The sequence below is a fragment of the Alligator sinensis genome, unplaced genomic scaffold, assembly GCF_000455745.1.
Source record: "Alligator sinensis unplaced genomic scaffold, ASM45574v1 scaffold56_1, whole genome shotgun sequence".
Classification (NCBI taxonomy): domain Eukaryota; kingdom Metazoa; phylum Chordata; order Crocodylia; family Alligatoridae; genus Alligator; species Alligator sinensis.
This window is the reverse complement of record NW_005841960.1, coordinates 2,650,911-2,675,480: the sequence shown is the minus strand read 5'-3', so window position 1 is coordinate 2,675,480 and position 24,570 is coordinate 2,650,911. Positions and strand designations below refer to the sequence as shown.

Here is a 24,570-nt window from a genome sequence, read left to right as displayed (position 1 = left end):
GCACTGCCTAGAATCACTAGAGCACAAAGTGCCAATAGCTGCAGGTGTTCTTCCACAGTATTGTCCCTTGATGCACTATAACTAGGGGCCTACCTAACTTGAGGAGGTAGCACGCCGATTTCACAGGGAGATCATGGCAGGGCCAGCTGTCATATTTATGGGCTGATTACAGTGGGGACCCTCCATGCCTCTGATTGGGTAAGGGGCCCTGTTGAATTTACCCATCACCTCTGATTGGCTGCAAGTGCCGTCCATCATGCAGCTCTGTCCCCTCACCTCTGGTTGTGAGGGCTGTCCATCATGTCAATCCATCCCTTACCACTGATTGGTGGAGAGGGGCAGGGCCACATGAGAGGCAGCTCTTTTAGCTAATCAGCAGTGAGGGGCAGGGCTGGCAGCCATCTTAGGCTGTTCTTCATGTGGACAGCCCTCTTCCTCCTTCTCCCCAATGGGCTGCACCACTGGGCTGCAGCACTGTGAAGACTGCTGGCTCACTTTGGGGTGCTAACATTTTATTTTCAGTAAGATGTCTTTCTTTTTCCCCCCACAGATTTCATGGATTTTAAGGACATTGTCCACTTTCGCAGGCAATGATGCATTTTGCAATGTCTATGAAATCCACAAAATTGCAATTTCAGTAGGTCCCTAACTATAACCTACAGGAAGCTCTAGGCATACACCTTGACTGCAGTACAGCTGGGTGATAAGGGACGCTTACTTTGGAATCATTAACTCTATAGCTTTTCATTTGCTTTTGGTTTTGGGTAGTTGGGGAGGGAGTTGATGGAAGTCTGACTGTGCTACAGGCAATGAGCAGGATTTCAACTAAGTCATATTTTATAACTCACAAGACAACTGTGAAAATAAAGTGTGTGTGTGAGGGGGAGGTAACTGCAGCATTTCTGTCCTGAAACATTTGGTTAAATTACAGGTTTAAACAAAGTTGTGAATAAAGGTTGGAAACTGAAAAAAGGTAATTCAATTAACTTCTTGACCAAACTCTTTCAATATAACATATGAGTAGATAAATTGTCTCAAAGAAATAACATTTTCTTCCTTGTGGTTGAAGGTGTCTACAGTTGACAATATTTCCCATTCATTTCACTCTTACCAGTAACAATGGAGTACTTCACAGGTGGTGTTGTAGTTCATTGGACTTCTCAGAACCCCCTCATGTAAAATGAAATGCAATTAAAAACTAGAGTGAAAATTAATATGGTCAAACGTACAGATGATTCTTATTCCTAGTCTAAGCTCCCCAGCTTCAAAAGAGACTCCAAAGGCAGGTTAGTCATCTTTAGTTAATGGTTATAAACACACATGCAAAATTGACTTCAAGGTTTAATGGGCTGTAGAAGCAAGATATCTGAATCACAGAAGAATTCCATCTGCTGTTACAGCTGTACCTTTTCTTAGTTAAACAAAAAATCCCACAAAAAAACCCACCAAAAAATCACAATTAGCAACAGAAAAGGCAGGGGTTTTTACTCAGAAAAAAGAGAGGTGATGAAATATGTTTAAGCCATATGTTTGAAACCAAAACTTATCTTTTCCAATTATATTCAGGAAAAAAACCAAAACCAACCAAACAAAACAAAACAAAAAACAACACAAAAACAAACACTCTCCCCCCTGCTGCCCCGCCCTCCCCCCCGACAACAACAACTCTAAGGTGGCTATTTCATGGAGTCCTGGCTGGAATAAGTCCTGAAGTGAGGCAGACCCGATTCATGTTTCACAGCCTAGTTTTCCATTAAACTAATTTTTGGGAGGACAATTTAATTAGACAAACTTTTAAAAAGGTGTATCCTTTAGGACTGTGGGAAACTTCGGTCGCTGATTTGATTCGGTGGAGATTCGGACCAATTCGGTGGCCGAATCTCCAAATCCGAGTTGAATCAGGAGAAACTTTGATCTCTCTGAATCAAATCAGAACCGTCTGAATCAATTCAGGGAGATTCAGAGAGATTTGATGATTCAGACATAGACACAGTTTTAAATGTTTTTTTCTACATACCTCAAGGTACCGGGTGGCTCGTGAATGCTGAGATGCTGGGATGGATGTAGTGTCCCATGGGACCATGGGTGGGGGGTGGTCCCCAGCATGCTTGGCAGTGCGCTCAGAAGATCCTGTCCATTTCTGGGTCTGCAAGGGAGTGTGTGGGGGATCCCGACCCCCAGCTCAGCAACTGGTGACTCCTGGGTATGGGGGGGCACCTGGGGTCCCCCTTGTCTGATCGTCAAGCCAGGGGGATGTAGGGAGGGTCCCTTGCATGCTCTAGTGGACCTGGAAGTGGACTGGAATTACTTCCAGTCCACTTCCAGGTTTGCGGCCGAGCATGTGGGATGGTCCCCCCATGCTCCTGTGGGATGCTTCATCCACCCCACCATCATAGCATTCATGAATCATGCCTGGTACTTCAAGGTATGTAGAAAAACATTTAAAGCTGTGTCTATGGCCAAATCGCTGGTTCTCTGAATCAGTATTGAATCTTTGTATGCAGATACAGCCAAATTGAATCAGGACAGTGATCTGAATCAATGAATCAAATCACTGTTCCTGATTCGGGTCAAATCCAAATCAAATACAGCCCATTTCACACACCCCTAGTATCCCTTAATCAGACTTGCTATTATAAAATGTATTACCTCTTAAGGTATATGACCATACTGGTTGTGTGTGCTAAAAAATATGGGAAAGCCCTCGATACATTTACCTGAGGCATCTAGAGGCTACAAACTTTTTTGAACTCCATTTGGGATAGGATGTATCACCTCCATTTTTTTTTTAAAGCAGAAATAATTATATTTGAAATAACCCTAACAAATCAATTTGCAGCAATGCCATGAGCTGTTAAAAACAGTGCTAAATTTGCAGCTATAAATTGGTGTAAATCCATTCACTTCAAGGGGTCTCTGCTGACTTATGTTCTGAATAGAGTCATAGAAAGAATTGATCTTTTGCCATAATTGCCAAACTGTAAAAATATAAAATCAGTTCTGATAACTCTCAAAGATTTGTTTTGTATATTTTGTTTGTTTTTGGTTTTGTTCACCAAACAAATCAAAACAGCTCCAGGAGCAGAGATTTATAAATTATTCAATTGGATATTTTCTGGCATTTTCTATAAAGAGGCAGAAGACCTTGCTGTAATGAACACTTGAGCATTTTATACAAAATAGAGCATCATCAATATAAGGTAGTAAATCAGGGATGGGCAATTATTTGGCCCATGGGCCACAGAGTTTTGGTGAACTGTCACAGACTGGGTCAGCATCCCTCTCCCCACACTGCACAGGAGCTCACCAACATGCCCCCCCCCCGCCCCACAAGCATCCTCATCCCCTCTGCCTGGCTGGGTGCCCGCCTGGGGGTCCTAGCTGGTCTCCATGGAGACTCATAACTTGTGAAGTGCTGATGGCACTGGTCCAGGGCCCAGGTCCAAGCCTGGGCCCAGGCCCAGGCCCAGCCCCAGGGCAGAGCTGTGATCTAATCCCTGCACATCCCTGCCCACAGAACACATGCAGGCACATGCAGGCATTGGGTCACGGCTCTGCTCTGTCTCAACTGGGATGGGGCTGGGGGCTGGAATCTGGGGGAGCAACATCTTAGAACGCGATGGGTGGGCAGGTGGCACTGGGACTGGCATTATGTTGCCCTGGCCCTGTGCTGTCACCACCCTGTGATCCTAACCCTGGCTCTGATCCACAATGCCTTTCTATAGCTTACATCAGCTCCCACCCTGCGCACTACAAGCAGTGCCAGGTGGGCACCAGCATCAGCTGTGGACAGTGCCAGCTTCGGATGCTGCCAGCAAGTACCGAGTGGGGATCAGGGCAATTGCTTGGGGCAACAGTTGATGTCCTAATGCAGCAACATCATCTGTGGAATGGCCAACGTGACCTGGAACCTGTCACCCATGTCCACAGTTGCTGCCACTGCCTGCTTGGTACTGCTTTCATCATGCAGTGTGGGAGCTCGTGTAAGCTGCAGAGGGGGCCAGGACATGTCCAGCATGACCCAACAGCTAGAGTCGCTGGCTCCCCATGTGCTGGATTCCATGACTTTGCAGCTGCCCGTCTGTGGGCTGGATACAATCAGTTGACAGGCTGGATCTATCCTGTGGGCCATACTTTGTCCATCCCTGTACTAAGGCAACCTGCCTCATAATATAGTTCCATTTCCCCTCAGACAGGAGTGAAATAAGCCTGGATTTCCCACATCCCAGGTGATTGGGCTGTTGAATAAAATGGGACCACCACATTCTTGTGCCTTCTCCTCACTTATGAATCTAGCCCTGAAAAAAAATGAACAAAATTATTCACCAAATGCAACTGAATTCACAAATACTTTCTGATGCCCAAAGCTGCATTTTTGGGAAACATGCTTTTCCAAAAAAAATAAAAAATAATAATTTACAGAGTTCTAGTCCTAACCCTAATGTTAAGCTCCTTTCTGTGGGAGAGTTAATCTTTGAATTCTTATTTTTGGTTTTCAATTTTGCTTATGAATTAACAACTAGATTCAAATTTTTGAGGAGCATATAGTGCATGCCTACATACCAGAGGCAGCATGTCTTAGGTTCTAAACAATTCACTAGAGCTATGGTACCTATGTGAAAGCCAACAGCCATAAAACCTCAGCCTCAACCCTTAAGCACCCCTAAGAGTGTATAAGTTCCTAAGTTTTCATCACTAATGTAACTTTGGCTATATAGAGGGCTTGCATTTCTCCCGGAACAAAAGGCTTTCTTCTGGATGTCTACAGGAGTGCATGTGCATTATCTACTTCAGGTACCTGTGAAGTATCCGGGATGATGCTAACACTTTTTCCTGGGACCTCCTGGTGTGCATCTGTAAGGTTCTTATGCATCATTTCAGGGACAGCCCTGTCCATCTATGTAGTCTCATTGGCTGCCTACTGGAAGAGGAGCAGCAATGCAATATGTAACTGCTACATGTGTAAATGGTTGTGCTGCTCCTGTTTCAATCCAGGTCTGGGACAGTCAGAACCACCTTGAATGAAACGTCTATTTACAACTTTACATACTTAAAATTCTGCTTCTGCATATATCCAGAATTGCTTAGCTCATCTTTGGCTAAGTTGAGTACTGAACAACTGCTAACACATATTGCATTAGAGTAGGGGTGTCAAAGATCTTGACCATCCCATGGAGCTCCTAAAGGGTCTGGGAATTTGGTGATGGGACAAGGAGGAATGGGGCCCACCACTGAACTCCTAGCTATGGAGCCATGTTGGGGGCATGTTGTTGTCATCGTGATCAGAGGAACAATGGCTGTGTTAACCGCTATGAAGTGACCACTTGTCCTGCCACCACTGCTTCTGGGTCCTGACCCAGCATATGAGGTTTCCTGTAGTCCACATCTAGCTCATGAAGAGCCCCACAGTTCAGACCTGGCCTGGGTCCCAAGTGAGTATGACACACCTGCATTAGTGTAACTGAATAAAATAAAATAAAAACAGTATATAAACAAAAAAACTCCTATCTCTACCTCTTATGTAAACATTTCTTTCACTGGGCTACAGAACTATACCCACACTTACTATCTCTCTGGATACTTTGTACTGAATGGCAGAGCTTCAACAAAGTGAGAGAATACCTGCATCACAGCCTAGCCTAGCTTAGTAATTATAGCGTTCTCTTTAGAAGTGGGAACTGTCGGTTTGAAGACCTTCAGGCATAAAACCCACATTTTAGATTCCTGGACTGTCGTTTAGCCACTAGCATAAAAACAGATGCCACCACAGGTAGCATGTTTAAATTAAAAATAGTGAGTTGTTGAAATTCAGCAGGGGGATTTGGGCTGTGAATCCCAATCTAATATAGGTACCCAAATCCATGAAAGATGTCAGATTTTAGGTTGACTTAGACTTGGAGCATGCAAGTAGTAGTGGTGGGTGGATGGTGTCTGGTTAGAAATATTCTGTTGATCCTTCTATGTAGACATGCACTGTATGCTCCTTTAGGCCACATCCAGACAAGAGTGGCAGTGTGATATGTGGCAATATGTCTGCAGTACCACATTCTGTACATTCGGTTGTTCTCTATAGTGTAAGGGAACAGCATGGGGAGGTGGGGAAAGGGGGGGATGACCCCTGCTTATCCAGGGAACAGAAAAACCTGTGCAAAAAACCCCCTGAGTGTTGCATGTGGGGGCAACGTGCACCACTCAAAACTGGAGAGCCATGCTCCAGCTGCCAGCCAGGCTCCAAATGGCAGAATCACTGCGGCTGCAGCCCCAGGAAGTCCCCAGGACCCCAGGGAAGGCTGCTGGGGCCAAGATACACTGCTGTTAGTTGTCCCTGGGGAACCAAATGTCCTCATTTATCTGGATGCAGCTCTAAAGATTAAAAGTGTCTTATATAAGGTACCTGAAGACAATATCCTAAAGAATATTTTCTATACACTCAAAATCAGCTTCAAAGCTGACACAAGAAGCTTGTCAAGAGGCTTGTCAAATATGAAAAGGCACTGCCTCTATTTTTTTCCCTCAAAATTTTAGGCTTCATCCAGATTTTTACAGCTTTCTCAGAAACATGCTATATTTGCTACTGGTTGCTAATCTAGATGGATGAATGATTTGATTAGATTATGGCAGTTCCATAATCTATAATTACTATCTACAATGGAGAAGGAATCTATTTGCAGTCCTATACCACTGACAATATAGTCTGTGAAGCTTCTTTAATATTATACCAAAAAATGCAAAAAGAAGAATGTCACAATGGAAAGAGAAGCGGTAAGGATTTGGTCCACATTTGAAGGGGAAGAATACAGAAGAGTGAAACACAATCCAAAAAGTATGGAAACAGAATATTAAAATGTCAAAGTATACACACTGTCACTTTCTTTAAAAGAAAAGTCACTGAAAGGCACTTTATACTGGCAGGCTGTTGGGACTTACCCATCAGGATGTAAACTTTCTAACTTTTTTGCAGTATGACATTGACTAGTAATTGTAAGGGAAAATACTGATAGAATATTTCCTGGGTGAGACAATATCATGAGGAATATACCATGTCAGTGAGAGCATATATTCCCAAATCTTCTTAGGATCCCATCTTTAGCTCTCAATTTCTTTTAGAAATACAGCGGCTACAACAGTTCAGCAGCTAACAACAATGCAGGACTTTCCAGCCTGCAACTTGGAGTCACATAAACAGAGAGAAGATGACTGGAGATGCATAAACCTCCCTATCTATTAATAATTCTGTATATCAACATAAATTTTAAAATGGAAATTTATATTAGTAGTTTTAGAGGTCATGTTTATGCTAAACTCTTTAATTATTTCTCAAGATGAGAAATGCTTTTCCCATAAATATATGTTTTTCCTATGACTGAATTTTAATGTGTGTCACTAGAAATATTACTGGGTACCATATTTAATATGAAATACAAGTACCAGTGATACTTCAGTGCCTTTCTAGCATCCACATCTACAGTATTCACTGGAACATTAATGAGTTTACAAGTAACAAATCAGAAACTAGAGATAATTTTATTTTATCATCTTTCTTAAGCAAGGGGGAAAAAGGAAGCTCACAATACAAAACAGACAGGAGATGGAATATAAAATATTTAAAAGGAAAACATTTCAAGATCTTGTTTTGAAATAAACTATATACGGTTAAGAAAAAAGGCCTTCCTCCCACTTTTCAAAGTTCTAGGTGGAAGCCAAAAATATTACCCAAAGCATCGCATCTTTTTTTCCATTGACCTCTCCCTCTCCCTCTCCCCCCTTTTGGTACCAAAAATAGACTCCACTATTCATTTATCAACTACTGAGCAGATGGAAGAATAAATGTAATACCTTCAGTTTGTTTGATGGAGGGTCATTCAATTCACAGTCATTCTCCACAATATAATTTATGGTTTGAATCTAAAAGTCTTTATTTAATTTTAACTGTCTGGAAATCAAAGAAAAATGTACATTTAATCATGGAATATTAAGCAAAAAAGGATTATATTATACACATTATATTATGCACCAGTTTTACCACAGGAAATTACTATGACATTTTCTCCACTCTCTTCCACTGTTTTAAAAATTAGATACACCTGCACAATATTAAAATCAAAATCTTTAAAAAGCAGTTACATTACTAGGCTTTCTTCCTTTGTCTAAACCCATTCACCTCAATGGTATTACATGTAAAGTTAAGGCCTGATCAGCTAAAATCAGGCTATGTCTATTAGTTATAAACATGCAGCTCTTAAAAATGTTTAGTAGTGCTAAGAGCACAGGACCTTAAAATAAGCATTTCTCTTGAAAGCATCACAAAAGTAGATGATTGCTCTGCAGAAACATATTTAATGTTTTGGTGAATGGTGAATAAGATTACACAGAAAAGGAAAATAAATGTGGATAATACTTCCCACACTGGCCATGAAACAAGCCACATTAATTCATTTTCTTTATTGGATTGTGTCTATATTATTTTCTCTCCTTCCTCTTTTGGAATTTTCAGCTCACAAGTTCTAACTGGTCATGTTTAATAACAGAATCAGTTTTCTTTTTACCCTTAGAGTCATATAATAGATAGAGTATTGACAGAATCTAAACCACAAAGTCTAAACTTAAATTTCCACCAATATGGAAGTCATGGAATCATAGAAAATTAGGGTTGGACGTGATCTCAGGAGGTCATTTAGTCCAACCCCCTGCTCAAAGCAGGACAATCCCCAACTAGATCATCCCAGCCAAAGCTTTGTCTAGCCAGGTCTTAAAAATCTGCAAGAATGGAGATTCCACCACCTCTCTGGGTAATCTGTTCCAGTGTTTTGCTACCCTCCTAGTAAGAAAATTCTTCCTAATATCTAACCTAAACTTCCCTTCCTGCAACTTGAGACCATTGCTCCTTGTTCTGTCATCTGCCACCACTGAGAAGAGTCTAGCTCCATCCTCTTTTGAACCCCTGAAGTGTTCAAGACCATATGTTTTTGGTTCAATCTATTTATAGTAAATAAACCATATGGCTGGTGCTTTCTCTGAAGTGGCTTGATTATTTCCACTGAATCATTCTACTGCTATTAATGAGAGTCGTTTGGCCACCACCAAATACTTTGGAAAATACCAGCCAGAAATAATATTTTTATCATTATCAATGTATATGTATCTGAGAATCTCTTTACCCAATGTTTTCCATAGCCACTTGTTTTATAATAATTATGCTCTCTCTTCAAAAATAGTAATCAACACTAAATACAACCTAACATATTAGTGACAATGCTTTCTTTGCCTATTTGCATACAGATAGGTATATACCCCTTTTTATCAGCAAAAAAATTTTCTGTAATAATTTCTTAATCATGCTATAGATTTCTTAAGTAAGATCCATCTGTTGTAGTACTTCATACAGTGTTAAAGATACTTGGAGAAGGATTATCTTTCTCTATTAGAATAATTGAACTTTAAAGTACTTTGTGTATCACCCTTCTGTTTTCATATCCAATTAATCTATAATGACTATTTTAGGTCTTAATATTCTAGCCATATAAAACACACAGACAAGAACCAGAGGAGCAGGAACCCATGTAGGAAAAACAGAATTTAACTGCGTATTCTTTTCTTTTTGACTACCTTCTGTAGGGAAGCACAGTGTAAGATACTTCAGACACCAGAGAGAAAAACAGGAAACTTTTTAATTTACACAAATAGCATTAAACATAACGCAGATCCCGTGATTTCAACATTAAACACATTACTTAAACTGAGTTAGATTTTCCTGGTATTCCTGCATAGCTGTTGGCACCTCATTAAGGCTCATTTTGTATTACTCAGAGTGCCTTGTCTTTAATAGCAGCCTTGAAATTAACAACCCTAGCATGAACCTCCCACTCTACATGTTAGGAAGTTATCTGATTGCCAAACGAGCTTACTATAATTGGATTAGGCTGTGTACAGAGCCTCATAACTCTGGTAATTTGGGGATAGTGGTGATATTAAGTACTGACGGCTACAATTCTTTGGGGTTTAAAGTAGGGGAAATGCACAAGTGAATTGATTAACTGGCAGGAAAGCAAACAGAGAAGATGACCTCCATTGACAATTTACCTCTGATGTCTGCGGGGCTAGTCTCAGGGGCTAGTTACCAATTTGTTTACTGGTGAGCGTTAAACAAGTACTAACATGATTCACCTTATTAGGCTCTCCTTAGTGGCTCCTAGTGCAGGCCTTAGACTATAGAAAAGTCAGTAAGAAATAGGCAGAAGGGCCTTTATTACACCAAACAAATCTGCTACTCTGGTCTCATACTGGTACAGGGGAATACACTAAGGGCATAGACAGAAATTAGGTTTGTTGTGCAACTGGCTGTTTGAAAGAGCTCTACAGCCATGACCTAACAGGACAGCATGGCTGCAAAGCACTTTAAAAGTGCCCAATTGTGGGACAAATTAATCTGTAGGCTGGGCAGACCTCAGACAGAGCTCCCGTGCCTCTCTTCACCACCTCCCATCCTGAAGACAGCACTGGAGCTGAGAGGGGGTGAGGAGGCAGAACTAGGGGAGAGAGGCTGCAGACATATAACCTCTCTCCCCTGGATTGACTCAGAAGTGGAGATCTATTGCTGCTCCCCCTCCTTCCCTCCGAGGCCAAACAGTGAACATCTGTTAGGTAGTAGGGGGTTCACTTTCTGTGAAGCACCACAGGTTACAGTGGGGGGCTGCATGTCTGATAGCCCCCTAAGAGGATGACATTCATGGAACATATATAGCAATAGGGCTTTTAACCCTTCAGCCTTCCTATACTTGTGTTTAGTGTTGACAGTTCTTTTGTATATACATGATGCAAATATATGATAATCCAGAGAGAGGGAGCTGTACACTTAGATGATACTTACTGTATTTTTTTATAAGATTTCTTAAAGTGATATCTTCTATTGGACCAGTTACATAGTTGGAATAGAGTTAAACAAGATTTTTGATAAAAAATATTCTTCTTCAGGTCACAAACCAAAAAACATCTGTATTGATTTTCCTTTTTTATTCTTTGAACAGAAAGAGCGAGAGAAAGGTTCTAATCTTGCATTTATGTTTCGACTGCCTTTTGCTGCTGGAAGGGTTTTCAGCATCAGTATGTTGGACACACTGCTTTACCAGGTACTATAATATAACATTATCTGCTGTACCACACAAATACATTGTTACTATATGACTACTCATTCTTTATACACAGTTTTTAGAGGACATCGTGCCTTTCATACACTGAAGTTATGCAATAATGTATTGATACTTATGATATCAACCTGCATATAATAAATCATTACTAAATTGAAGAGTTACTTGTAAAGTAGTTCAAGGAAAAGCTTTGATTTTTTCAGATATATGTTATATTCTTCTTTCATATGACTCATGTAGATACAAAACAGCAACTACACTTTGAAATTTAAGTTGCTGAGCCAGATAATTGTCAGGAACAGCAGAGCATATCACTGTGTATCACTGTGCAGAAGAGTGTATCATTCCTTCATACTTGTGGATTGGACATTGAGTTGTTATATGTCCCATGGTCTGTTCTGGGTGGCCACAGTCGTACACTAGAGAGTTTAAAATTTTCCATCAGTGCATCAAATATCTGCATCTCCCATGGTTTGTGCAGATACAGTTTAGAGTTGCCCATGAGCATCACAGGAGATCAAAGCCAGGGACCTTGTGCTTTGGATCTATCACAAGAAATTTATGTGGAACTTCCTGTGAATGCCATTAGATTTTCCAAGCTTCATCAGGGTTGAAGGTTAAGCACGTGGATTCAGAAGGGCTTGCACAACTTTAGGCAATGGTGAAGGGAATTTTTGAGGTCTTGGTGGATGGGTAGATGTTTGTTTTCCTTAATTTGTTGGACTTCCATCAAGTTGCTGCCTCATAACAAATGGGTGGAGGAATGATGTGTGGCAGCATGGAAAGACAAGGTGTTGGGGCCAACTTTAATATATGTTATATTAAAGTTTCTTCAATTAATTTACACTTGTTTTTGTAGTTCTGGAGTGGTGATAGCTAGAAATATCACAACAGATTAGAAACAGATATAACCCCCAATTGCACTAGTTAGAGGTATATTCAGAAAGATGCTGCAACTGTGCAAGAATCCATCCACATCAAGCCAGCTGCAGGATCTGAGCAATACAAAGCAATTTTTTTCTGGCCCTGCAGTCTGTGAAAGGCATTACAGAGGAACAAATGAGGCTGTGATGATAGCATTCAGACCATTTCTATTTTGATCCCAAAAAGAGAGAGTTAGATTCAAAGAAAATAGGGTGTTTCCTCTTCTGACAGGAATATTCCAAGGCAAGGGCAAAAAGATAATGAAGCGTATTCTGCATGACTGTCTGTTCACTCATCATTAACTCAGCAATGATCACTACACGCCTTCCCCCTTACAAGCAGTTCCTGCTTCTCACAATAGAATATTGCACCTGGAGCTCTTTGCAGCCAAAATAAGGGGCATATTAGTAATGCAGAATATATACATCAGTTCATCTGAGAAGTAATTATACCACTGTACCTATAATTGCTATATCTTGGCTTGTATTCTGGTTTACAAAGAGAAGATCCAGTGCTACCCATGAAAATCAGGATTACTTATGTGAATAATGTTTCTCAGATATATTTATAAGAACATGTCCGGAGTACTGGATACAAGATTCTGCCCCCTTAATCACAATGAATGATATCTTACCATCCATCCACATCCTTTCACAGCAACTAATGAAGTGAGCTTTGTCCCACAAAAGCTTGTGGTATGTGTGTGTGGGGGCGGGGGGAGGAGGGTGTATGTATGTGTGCACATTCATACTTTGGTTAATATATAAAAAGCAAATCTACCCTGTCTTTTACTATCCAGCTGCACTAGATGCATCTTAGGGTACTATGTTCTCATCTGAAAACTTGTTAAATCAGCTTCATTTTATAGGATTAGGCTCCAAGTGCTCAGTTTTTTTTCAGAAATTTATTCAGTGTCATGATAGATATATTCTTTAAACCTTAAATGTAGTTACAGATAAAATCACTTTGAAAAAATATGCATATGGTGCAAAACAGATTCTTGTAGTCAGGTTCATTTGTCACAGTCTCTCAGTACAGGAAGTAAGCTAGTACACATATGGATGCAAAAACCAGAGGTAAACACACTCTATTTAAACCCATTCATCAATTGCTCTGCATTTTGGAAATAAATGTTTTCACTCACAAGGCACAGTCTAACTTTGCCCTAGGTTATGAACAAGGATTAAAGTATTATTTTATAAGAAGATAAACAAGTATACTCTCTTATGGAAACAGATTTTTGTCATCAACCATTAACTCCTGCCATTACATAAGTAGTTCCAATATTTTATATTTGTTCCCAGGCACTGGCAGCTGGGATCCATTTTTCAACCAGAACACTTCCATATTATTTAATGGAGTGAGATCTTTATAATTACATTTTAAAATAAAATTTTATTTCCCATTTTCTGTGCTAAACCATCCATTATTTTCTTCAGATTTCCACTTCTGACCCAACCAGTTACTTTTATTTGGAGGTCCTGTGTCATATATACCAAGTAACAAGTGCCATAAAAACATCTGCTTTTTCCATTTTCTTCTCCCTGCCATGATTTCCACACTGCAGCTTTTTCTTTCTGAGTAGAATTTAGGATTTCTCCTTTATTGTTTCCTCAAGAAATAGGATGAAACCAAAACCCCATCTCTATTTTACCTCTGAAACCACATTGGGACTCAAATAGAAACTCCAGCCAAAGGAGTGAGTCTATTGAGTTCAATGTGGGCAAAAATCTTCCCAGCTATGGACAGGGAGCGCAATGCCATGGTAATTACTGCACTCCAGTCTGTCTCCTTTCTCAAATATAGTTATGATTCTGGCATTTCTCAACTCACCTGGAATCTGTTCATGTTTCTAGATTTTCAGAATAATGGCATGCAGTTAGTGAGAGAGCTTTTTCCACCATGCTTATGAGTTTCAGCTGGTATTCCATCAGCACAACATTTTGTTCTTCATCAGCTCTGTGGCTTTCAAGGCATGTTGATAGGTTGGTGGGTCTTCAAGGTAGTCATTAATGGGATGTTGTTGAATGGCTTTGATGGGGTTAGCTTCAATACCACAATCTCAGTTCAGAGGCTCTTGAAAGTGTTTCTTCCACAGTACGTTGATGGTGGAGCTGTCTTTAAACAATGTTGTTCTATCCTTAGACTACTGAGGCATGACTCCTTGTGTACTTGGCCCATAGATGGCTCTGGTTGCACTGAAAAACTATGCATATCATGGCTGTCAGCAAACTTTTGAATCTTTTTTGCTTTGTCCTCCCACCACCGGTTCTTATATTTCCAAGTCTTCCTCTGGGTCTCTATTTTAATTTGTCAATAAGTGTGTCTCACTCCTATTTTGAGTTGCTAGCGTTCTAGCAAGCTTTGAAGACTTCTTTTTCTGTCAGTGCAAGCTTGAATTTCTTTATCATTCTCGTCAAACTGGTCTTGATGTTTCTTTGTGGAGAAGCCTAGAGATTCTTCACATGCCTCATAGATTTCTTTCTTAAGCCTCTCCCAGTAGTGATACAGTGTCAAGATCATCAGGGGCTAGGGACAGACATCCAAAAAGCTGGAGCCTGAATTGATTCAATCTTTGTAGGTTAGTCTAACCTGCCTAGGTTGAACTGATTTGTAACAGCACAAGACATTCCTTGTGGACTGAGGAACTACGGGCACATGCCTGCAGTTGCTCACACCAGGAGCCGGGGAGTGCTAGAGCACCCCCTGTGTGGCAGGGAAGCTGTGCTGTGGGGGCATGGCTAGCCTGGGCTGAACAGGCCAGAGAGGGGTTTAATTCCCCCATCCCTGTCTTGCCAGCAGGGACCCAAGCTGCCCCACATCGCTGCTGCAGCAGTGGGCCACCATGGCCCCTGAGGCATATGGGGCAGGAAGGGGGGTTATTCTCCCCTCTACCCCCACTACTACCCCCAGGGACCACAGGTGGTCTGCCAAGCCCAACCTCCACCACCACCACTCGCTCTGGCTTGGGACAAGGAGCAGAATAAGCCCCCTCCATTGGATGCTGGAGGGAGGGGGAATAATCCCTGGCCCTGGCCCCTGCCTAACAGGCCCTGCCAGCTGGCATCTGGCTATGACTCCACCCGGCTGCTGCAGTGGCGGCGGGGCAGGGCCCTTGATGGGGGAAGCAGCCCCATCATAGTGTCTGGGAGCATGAGCCCCTTCCCAGTGTGGGGAGGGGGCCCACTGTGGGGCAGGCAGTGCTGTGGCAGACTGCATGCGGCAGCACTGGGGCTTGGAGGGGGGAAGAGTCCTGCAAGCTGCTGCCACCACCACTGCCACTGTGGTCCACAGCAGCTTTCCTTGTCCCACAGTGTTCCCCCGCTCCTGCCAGGAAGGGATTCACACTCAGGGAAACCATGAGAGAGACTGCTGTCCCTAGCATGGCCACACCCCATTCCCCACTTCAGTGGCCAGACAGGGGCAGGGCCAGATGGTGGCAAGCAGGGCCCCTTGAGTGGGGGGCAGAGAGCAGGGTTATTCCCCACTCTGCCTCCAGGGCACTGCAGTGGGGTTTGCCTGCCCTGGCCACAGCCGCTGCCACTTGCCCTGTGCCTGGTGCAAGCAGCAGAATAAAACTTTTCCTGCCCCATTCTCTCCGGCATGGTGAAGGGGGCTTATTCCACTGCTTGCCCTGGGCACAGAGTGAGTGGCAGCTGGGGTGGGTGGATCCTGTTATGGTGCCCCGGGGGAATAACCCCTCTCTCTGTCCCCACCTTAGGTGCCTGACAGACGGGGCTCTAGCCCCACACCTGTCCCCACCCAGCTTCTAGAGCGGGGAGGGGGGAGCAACAGTGATGGGGCACCTGTCACAGTTTCCCCAAGTGCATGTCCCTTCCCAGTTGGGGGCCCTGCTGCAGGGCAAGGAAAGCTGCTGTGGACTGCAGTGGTGGTGGCTTGCCAGACTCTGGCCCCCTCCAAGCCCCCGTGCTTCTGCACACAGTCAGCCACAGCTCTGCAGTGGGTGCCCCCTGCTGGCAAGGGTCTTGCACTCCCAGACACTATGACAGGGACTGCTGCCCCCATCAAGGGCCCTGCCCCCTCGCTGCTACAGCAGCTGGGAAGAGGAGTGGTCAGATGCCCAGTCAGCAGGGCCCCTAGGTGGAGGGCAGGGACGGAGGTTATTCCCCTTCCCTTCTGTGTCCTGCAGAGGGGGCTTATTCCGCTGCTGGCCCCAAGCAAGGAGTGAGCGACGACAATGGCAGTTGGGATGGGCATACCCGGCTGCAGTCTTCCAGAGGCAATGTGGGCAGAGGGGGGAATAAACCCCCGCTCCCTGCCCCCTCTGCCTTAGGAGCCATGGTGGCCTGCTGCTGCAGCAGCAAGGGGGGAACCCTCGGTAGACCTGGCTCACGTCCTTGCTGATGGGACAGGGAGGGGGGACCCTATTTTTCCCTGCTTGGCTGGGGAGCAGAGGGGCAGAGTCAGCCGTACTCTGCTGGAGCTGAGAGCCTAGCCTAGAGAGCATGCAAGGGGACTTTGGTTTAAGTTAAATTGGGAAGGGGTGTGAGACAGCATTACATAAACCAGTTTGATCCAAATCAGTTAAGCCTGATACTACGTTCAAACAAGTTTATCTCAAACCAGTTTCAGCCATTTTCAAACTGGTTTATGCGCACTGAACATCTGTTCTGTTACAGGTTTAAACCAGTTTCTGATCACTTAAACCCGTTTATGTGTAATTTCATAGTTTCATAGTTTCATAGTTTAGGGTCGGAAGGGACCTAATAGATCTTCTAGCCCGACCCCCCGCCAGGGCGGGAGAACAACAAAAGAACCCTAAAAACAAAAAACGGGACTCAAATGAGTCCAGCCAGGTAGGTATCCAGCCTCTTCTTAAAGATCCCGAGGGTAGAGGCCAGCACCACCTCCCTTGGAAGTTGGTTCCAGCTCCTAGCCGCCCTAACTGTGAAGTAGTTTTTTCGGATGTCCAATCTGTACCTCCTCTCCATCAACTTGTGCCCATTACTCCTTGTTATGCCAGCGGGGGCTAGGGGAAACAGCGTCTCCCCCAAACCCTTCTGGTTCCCCCTAGTGAGTTTATAGACGGTCACCAGGTCCCCCCTCAGCCTTCTCTTGTGGAGGCTGAATAGGTTCAGGTCCCGCAGTCTCTCACTGTAGGGTCTGCCCTGTTGTCCCCGGATCATGCGGGTGGCCCTCCTCTGGACCCTCTCCATGTTGTCCACATCCCTCCTGAAATGGGGCGCACAGAACTGGACACAATACTCCAGCTGCGGCCTGACCAGCGTCGCATAGAGGGGGAGGATCACCTCCCTGGCTCTACTCGAGATGCACCTGTGGATGCACGACAAGGTCCGGTTAGCCCTGCCAACCATGACCTCGCATTGTCGGCCCATGTTCATCTTGGAGTCAATAATGACACCAAGATCCCTTTCCGCCTCCGTGCTCTCAAGTAGGGAGTTCCCCATCGTATAAGTGTGCTGCTGGTTCCTACTACCCAAGTGCAGCACCCTGCACTTGTCCGTATTGAAACACATCCTGTTCCTGTTTGCCCACCCCTGTAACCTATCCAGATCCTTCTGCAATCTCTCTCTCCCTGCTAGCGTGCTCACCTCCCCCCAAATTTTGGTGTTATCAGTGAATTTAAACAGGTTGCTTTCCACCCCAACATCAAGATCGCTGATGAAGAAATTGAACAGCGCAGGCCCCAGGACCGAGCCCTGGGGGACTCCACTACCCACCTTCCCCCAAGTTGAGTATGATCCATCCACCACCACCCTCTGAGTGCGACCCTTCAGCCAATCTGCAATCCATCTGACTGTGTAGGCATCTATGCCACAGTCGCCTAGTTTATTAATTAGGATGGGGTGAGAGACGGTGTCAAAGGCCTTGCTGAAGTCCAGAAAGACTACATCCACCGCAACGCCTGCGTCCATGGCCTTTGTGACCTGATCATAATAGGCAATCAGGTTGGTCTGACATGATCTCCCCCTAATAAATCCATGCTGATTGCCCCTGAGCATCATTTCTGATGCCGGCCCATCACAAATGTGCTCCTTGATGATCTTCTCAAAGAGTTCCCCCAGGATTGAGGTAAGACTGACGGGCCTATAGTTGCCCGGGTCCTCCCAAGCCATAACCTCCCAAGCCATGTCCCAAGCCATAAACCTGCCTGGTTTCACATTGGCAGGAATCACATTGCACTCTTCAAAGAAAGGAGGATAAGGAAATGCATTCTACACCCTCTGAACTGTTGTGACTTTTGAATTATACTTGAGTTATATTTTTAGAAGTTTCCCCTGGATTTTTCCTGGTACTCTGAATTACTAAATGGCACAACCTCCCCTTAAGACATCTTGTTTTGCAAGATGTCTTTCACACATGCTAAAACAAATTGCTTTACATACATAAGTTTACTCCAGAGATCACTAGTTAATATATACGGTATTATGTCACATGGTGTCATACAACACAATGGGAAAAGGAGCTAGTACAAGGTTTGAAGGGCTAAATTTTTCATTTTGACTCTAGTGCTGTTAATTTACCTTTTCATAATTTGTATTATATTTAAATGGAGTGTCCTAATCATTATTTTAATCTCTCCAAAAGGTGCTTGGCCTTTTCATTTAGATAAAACTTTCATACCAAATGTATCAAGCTAGTTAAATCCCATGCACTGCTTAATACCTTAGGAAGCATCTATTCATTTTCTATTTCTGTTCACCACTATGGATAATATATGCTTCGTGGGGGGTTCGTATTTTATTTTTTGTACAAATAGTTCTAGCAGTAGATTTGATACCTCTATAAAAAAAAAAGAATCCCTTTCAGAGTTATATTTTAGAACGTAAATCAGTTATGATATATATGTTCTAGTTTACACATTCAGTCATGTTGTGTGTGAATTTTAATTACCTGCCAATCTGTGCACTGAAGCTTTTTCTTTTCTCTCCTTCTCATTTAATCTTTCAGTCATTTGTGAAGGATTATATGATCTCTATCACAAGACTTCTGCTGGGACTTGATACCACACCAGGATCTGGGTTTCTTTGTTCTGTAAGTTAAAAAAAAAAGCAGATGATTACAAAGTGCCATAGAAGGTTTTTTCCCCTCCACAAAATACCTCTGCTTTCTTTGTACTGTAATTTCTTTTATTACAGTCCAAAAAAAGACTCCATCTGTTTCCCTTTTCTTCAGAAAATTAGTTAGGAAAAGTAGGTGGAAATTTTCAACACTTCTGTCTAATTGAAAAGCAAAAAACAAACTTCCTATATCATTCTAGAAACTGTAAGGAAGTGGAGAAGTTATGCTAGTTTCTGGCATTTAAATAATTGTTTTGGAGAAAAAAATTAGATTTTTCCTATAATATTTTTTTACATGAATTAACAAATGAAACTGCCTACCTTCATGGAAATTTTTAGCTACACTGAAGCAACATTTGACTAGGACTTATCTAACCTACTCACTCAGAATCACAGGATCATAGGAAAGTATCTCTGGCAGGGACTTCACAAGATCATATAGTCCAAATGAATTTGTACTAGGTGCAGAATCATGGCAAAATTAGGCCATAGGCATCAGATAAAGATGGTGGCAACTGGTTAGATGATTTTAGGGTACAGTGGGTGTGTCTACCCATCACCATATGAGCTGTAACTGTGCCGGACTGTCACTGTGCTGTGCGCACTGCACATGGGTAAATTTCCCAACTACATTACCATAGTGGTGCGCTATAGCCAGGGAGTGTGCTACTCTGGCAATGTAGCTGGCGATTACATGTAGACATACGTGATCGCTATGTTGCCATAGGGTGATGTGTAGACACACCCAATATCTCCAACATTTAAAAATGTCAGAAACGTATATACTTCAGTTACGTTTAATCCAACTTATCCTGAGTAACAAAGCAAGTCACTTGGACTAGTATCTATTCCTAAAATACTGAGAGTTTTGTACAGAGGGGTTTGATAGATATAAGGAAAACTAAATTCATTGGCACAGGTGCCTTGTAAATATTGTACTGTATTCACCTCAATTAACTCAAAAATGAAAAGTAAAAGACACTGAACAACATGAATAAACTGTGAAATGTATCTGGAAATGTTGAGCTATCTGGGAGACTAAAGGTTTGATCCAAAGGCTGCTGACATCAACAGGCTTTGGATCAGACCTACAGGGAACACATACCATAAGCAATTATTCATATGAAAAATCTCATTATTCTAATATTATTTATGTGACCATGATTCAGGCCTAGAAAATGAACAAGCTCAATGCTAGTTTCAGAAGTTTGTTTAAAAATATTTTAAATATTTAAAAATGTACTTTTTATGCCAGTTGCTATACTGTGGCAAGATACTGTAGCAAGGTGTTTGTGTGTGTCTTACACAGCATGCATGCAGTATGGGTCTCTAGTGCCTTCCTTTTGTAAATGAGGCTAATGCAGTAGTCGTAAGAGAATTTTCACGTCCATTTCTTACATTCTTCACATGCACTATGCAGCTTTTATTTTTAAATATTCAGGCTACTGGACTAACTGATAAATACTGATTCTCAACACAAAATAGTCCTTGAATTTCTCAGTCTTTCCATGACATCTTGTTTGTATTGTGAGCCATTTTACTTTGCCATCAGCTTCTTGAAATAGCATTGGATATGAGGTGCCAAATAGAGAGACCCTCTTTTAAAGGTCCACCTATTTGCTTGAAGTATTACACAGGAAAGGAAAGAACAATAATAAATAAATAAAAGAGAGAATAAATGGAAACACTGGGAGAAAGGTAGAATACTAGTATATAAGTAAGTGTGAGACTAAACCCTTGATGCTTTTGAACAGTCCTATGCTAAATAAGAGAGACAATTATTTGGAAAAATAAGAAGCGTATTTTTTATTTTTATTTTTCTAGATGAAAATCACAGAAGATGATCTCTGGATTAGGACATACGCCAGGTTATATCAAAAGCTTTGTTCTTCTTCAGGTGATATTCCCATTGGGATCTATAGAACTGAATCTCAGAAACTTACCACATCAGAGGTTTGTTTGGTTTAACATACTTATTCTCTCATTTTGATAACAGAATATAGAATAGGATTTTGTACTGAAGGAACCCAACCTACTTCAATGCTAAGGTACTACTAATACTTGTAGTACAACTGTACACAAATATATTTGATAAGGTAGTCTGACAGTATGACACAATAAGTGTAACTTTTTGCACTGCTATAAGCTATCGTAACACTTGCTAGTAATTTTTCTTTTTCTTCCATTTCTTTCTCTCACTAGCATCACTAGGGTCTGTGTGAGGGATCCCTACAGGGACAGTGTCTTAAATCATATACATGAGAACAGCTCAGGGTGTTAAAGTGGAGGACAAGGATTATGCAGTAGCATGTCATATATGAACAGCAGTCCGTGCTATTTAAAGACTGGTCTTAGCGCCTTGTTACACAGTAATTCTGGATTGTAAACACATTAACACGTGAAACTATTTAGAAGTGCCCGTTATGCAAGTCAAAGTTACAGCACTCCACAGCAGGATTATCTCTGATCTGTGCTCCCTAGCTTATATTACGCTACACTTTAGTGTAAATACTCCAACTGCCTCCTTCTCCCTCTGGCCTGGATTGGACCCATTGTTACACTTCTGACCCTCCCTAGTACTCCAGATTCCCATTCACTGCTTCCCTCGTCTTCCTCCCCCTCTCCCTTCATTTACTTGTGGTTGTCTGCATTGTCTGCCCTAGGGAGCAGGCAGGGAAGGGTTAACCTGCCTGTCCAACTATCACCACTGCAGCAATCTGGGTCTGGCTCCCCTCAAAGAGCAGCAGCCTAGCAGTGGCAGCAGCAGCCAGCCAGGCAGGTTAACCCTTCCTTGCCTGCTCCCCAGCATAGGCAGCCAAATGTAAGTGGGGTTTAAACCAAAATCGGCTGGTTTAAGACTCCAGTGCAGACTTAGAGCTGGGACCAAAAATCAGCTGATTGTCAGTCCTGGCACTGCAGAGGAGTTAATTCAAGACTCCCATGTGGTAGTGGGGGCTGGGACTAACAGTTTGCAGATTATGGGTCCAGGCCCAATATGGCACCGAGGATGCTTGAAGACTCTGTGCAGAGGCTAACACTAATAGTCCTTAATCATAGTAAGCAATACCATGCAACTGCTCTGAACATATTCTAACTTTTAATACAGCATGGTAATGTTTACTATACTCAGGAAAAACCTGTGCTAAGTGTCCTGTGCTATAATGCTCTTATACTAGTGTCTAGCACAGAGGACAGTGTGTTTGGAGGTAGTTGTCTACAGTAGATGCTATTATGGTCAACCAACGCTAGGTGGCAGAAGAGCCAGGAAATAGCCTGTTTGCATTGAGCAAAACATTGAGCTGTGGACATATAACAATACAGTGGTGTAATTTACCTTAGTATAGTTATTCCTAAGTTTCTAATGAGTAACTGCTTCAGAATGGAGTCACTTAAATCAGGGGTGGGCTATTCATTGGACAGTCCAGATATACAGAAACATAAGAAAGTCATATTTACACAAAATTTCAGTGAAAATTCTAAATCAGATAAACCTTCAGAACACATTGCAAATCACATTGTTACAAGGGCTACTAGAAACACAAGCACTGTGAGAGTTTATATAAAGGAAGTAAAGCGTTTTTTTGGGGGGTGGGGTTTATTACAGAAATTAATTCAAAGTTCCTGTTTTTGTTTTGCCAGTTCAATTTAAAAAGTGGTCTGATTTTCATGACCTTGATGTAAGTGACCTTGATGTCAGTGGGGGTTATTTGGAGGGTGACACCTGGAAGCTTCCAGCAAGCTTCGTGGGCTTGAGGGTTGAGCAGCAGCTCTCAGCATACAATATGCTACATGGCTGCAAGCAGCACGTTGAATACAGTGCACTTAAGTAAAGAATCAGGTTGTTACAGTCCAAATGGAGTCAGTCACATTATTATTGCATGGCACTCTGTGTATGAAACAGCGGGCAGGGATGCAGGTGGCATGTTTACCAATAGAAGTGGCTATTTCCGGAGAGCTGTGGACAAGCCACTCAATTGTGCGTTCCTTTTTGGGATAATTCTGCTCTGGATTCAAGCAAGTTCCACCAGTGTAAGAGTTAACAATCTCCTTTCTTACATTGGTATAAGCATATCATGTTTCTAAGCATAGACTCAATTAAAAGGTAACAAACTATGCAAAGTAGCTCTTTGGCACAAGAGATGATGAGTCTGCAACAAAGAAGCCATTCTATTTCTGTTTTAAAAAGTCCACAGGAATTATCACTGTACAAATAGATAAATTAAATAGAATAACTTGGCACTCTGTTATTCTCAGCTGCCAGTTGCCAACGTGTATAGTTGCAGAATTCTTGTTACATGACTGAAACGTATGGTAATTAGAGGTGTTTTAATAAATATCTGTGCCAACAATTTGTGACAAAAGACAGAAAAGAAACTTCAGTAAAATTTCCACAAACAAATATTTCCATTTTCAATTAACCTAAATTGATCTGTTGTTGTGCTCACATCTATTCAGTCCAAGGGTAGATGCTGGAGCCTAGAATCATGTGCTTGGGCCTGGTCAATTTATTATATGTAGGACATTTTAACTACACTTCAAAAATGCAAACATTCACACATTCAAGCAGAATGTGCTTAATGCTAATGTAGCATAGTAAAGTTAGGACTTTTGGGGCAAAAAGTGTCTCCAGACTGTGGTAAGTAAAGTATGTTTAGCTAATGTCTGATTTCTACACAGAGATAAAAAAGGGTTACCATACGTCCAGGTTTTCCCACACACGTCCTCTTTTTTGGACCCTTGTGCTATGTCGGGGGGGGGGAGGGGGTTTAAAATAACAGCAGATGTCCAGGTTTTCTGCTTCCCATGGCTGGCTGCTCCAAGCTGAGAGCAGCAAGCAAGGTGATTGGCTGTTGGGGGTCATGTGCTCCCTGCGTGGGCTCTGACAAGCCAGGTAAACAGAGCGAGAGAGAGTGGGAACTCTCAAAATGTGGGAGCTGCTTGGGCAGCAGGGCTGGGGAGGCAGGGGTCTTCGGGTCGGGAGTGAGGGGCACCATCAGGGCCGGGGTAGCAGATGTTGAGGGTCCAGAGTGCAGGACACCAGCAGCGCTGAGGGGACAGGGGGCTGTGGGTTGGGAGTGAGAGCAACTGGCAGGGCAGGGGGCTGCAGGTCAGGAGTGAGGGGCACCGGTAGGACTGCAGGGGCAGGGGCTGCAGATCAGGAGTGAGGGACACCGGCGGTGCTGGGGGGGCAGGGGGCTGCAGGTTGGGAGTGAGAGGCACTGGCAGGGCTGGGGGAGGGGCTGCAGGTCAGGAGTGAGGGGCACTGCCAGGACTGGGAGTGTGGCAGGGGGCTGTGGATCAGGAGTGAGGGGCACAAGGGATGGGATGAGGGACTGTGGGTTAGGTGTGAAGGGCACTGGCAGCACCAGGGGGCTGCAGGTTGGGAAGAAGGTGTGCCAGCAAGGGGTGGGGGGCAGGGTACTTCTGTTTAGGAGCGAGGGGAACTGGCAGGGTTGGGG

The 24,570-nt window shown here is 43.0% G+C and overlaps 1 protein-coding gene across 3 annotated transcripts in view; it reads left to right on the top strand.

The window, feature by feature from the left end:
• The window catches only part of KCNT2 (potassium sodium-activated channel subfamily T member 2), a 371,828-nt gene that overhangs the window by 322,466 nt on the left and 24,792 nt on the right, over positions 1–24,570 (top strand). For all 3 annotated transcript variants that reach the window (XM_025200221.1, XM_025200220.1, XM_025200219.1), the window contains 3 exons: positions 11,025–11,126; positions 19,002–19,085; positions 20,936–21,064. In XM_025200221.1, coding sequence (XP_025056006.1) covers positions 11,025–11,126; positions 19,002–19,085; positions 20,936–21,064 — 315 coding nt within the window. The remainder of the gene's footprint in view (positions 1–11,024; positions 11,127–19,001; positions 19,086–20,935; positions 21,065–24,570) is intronic.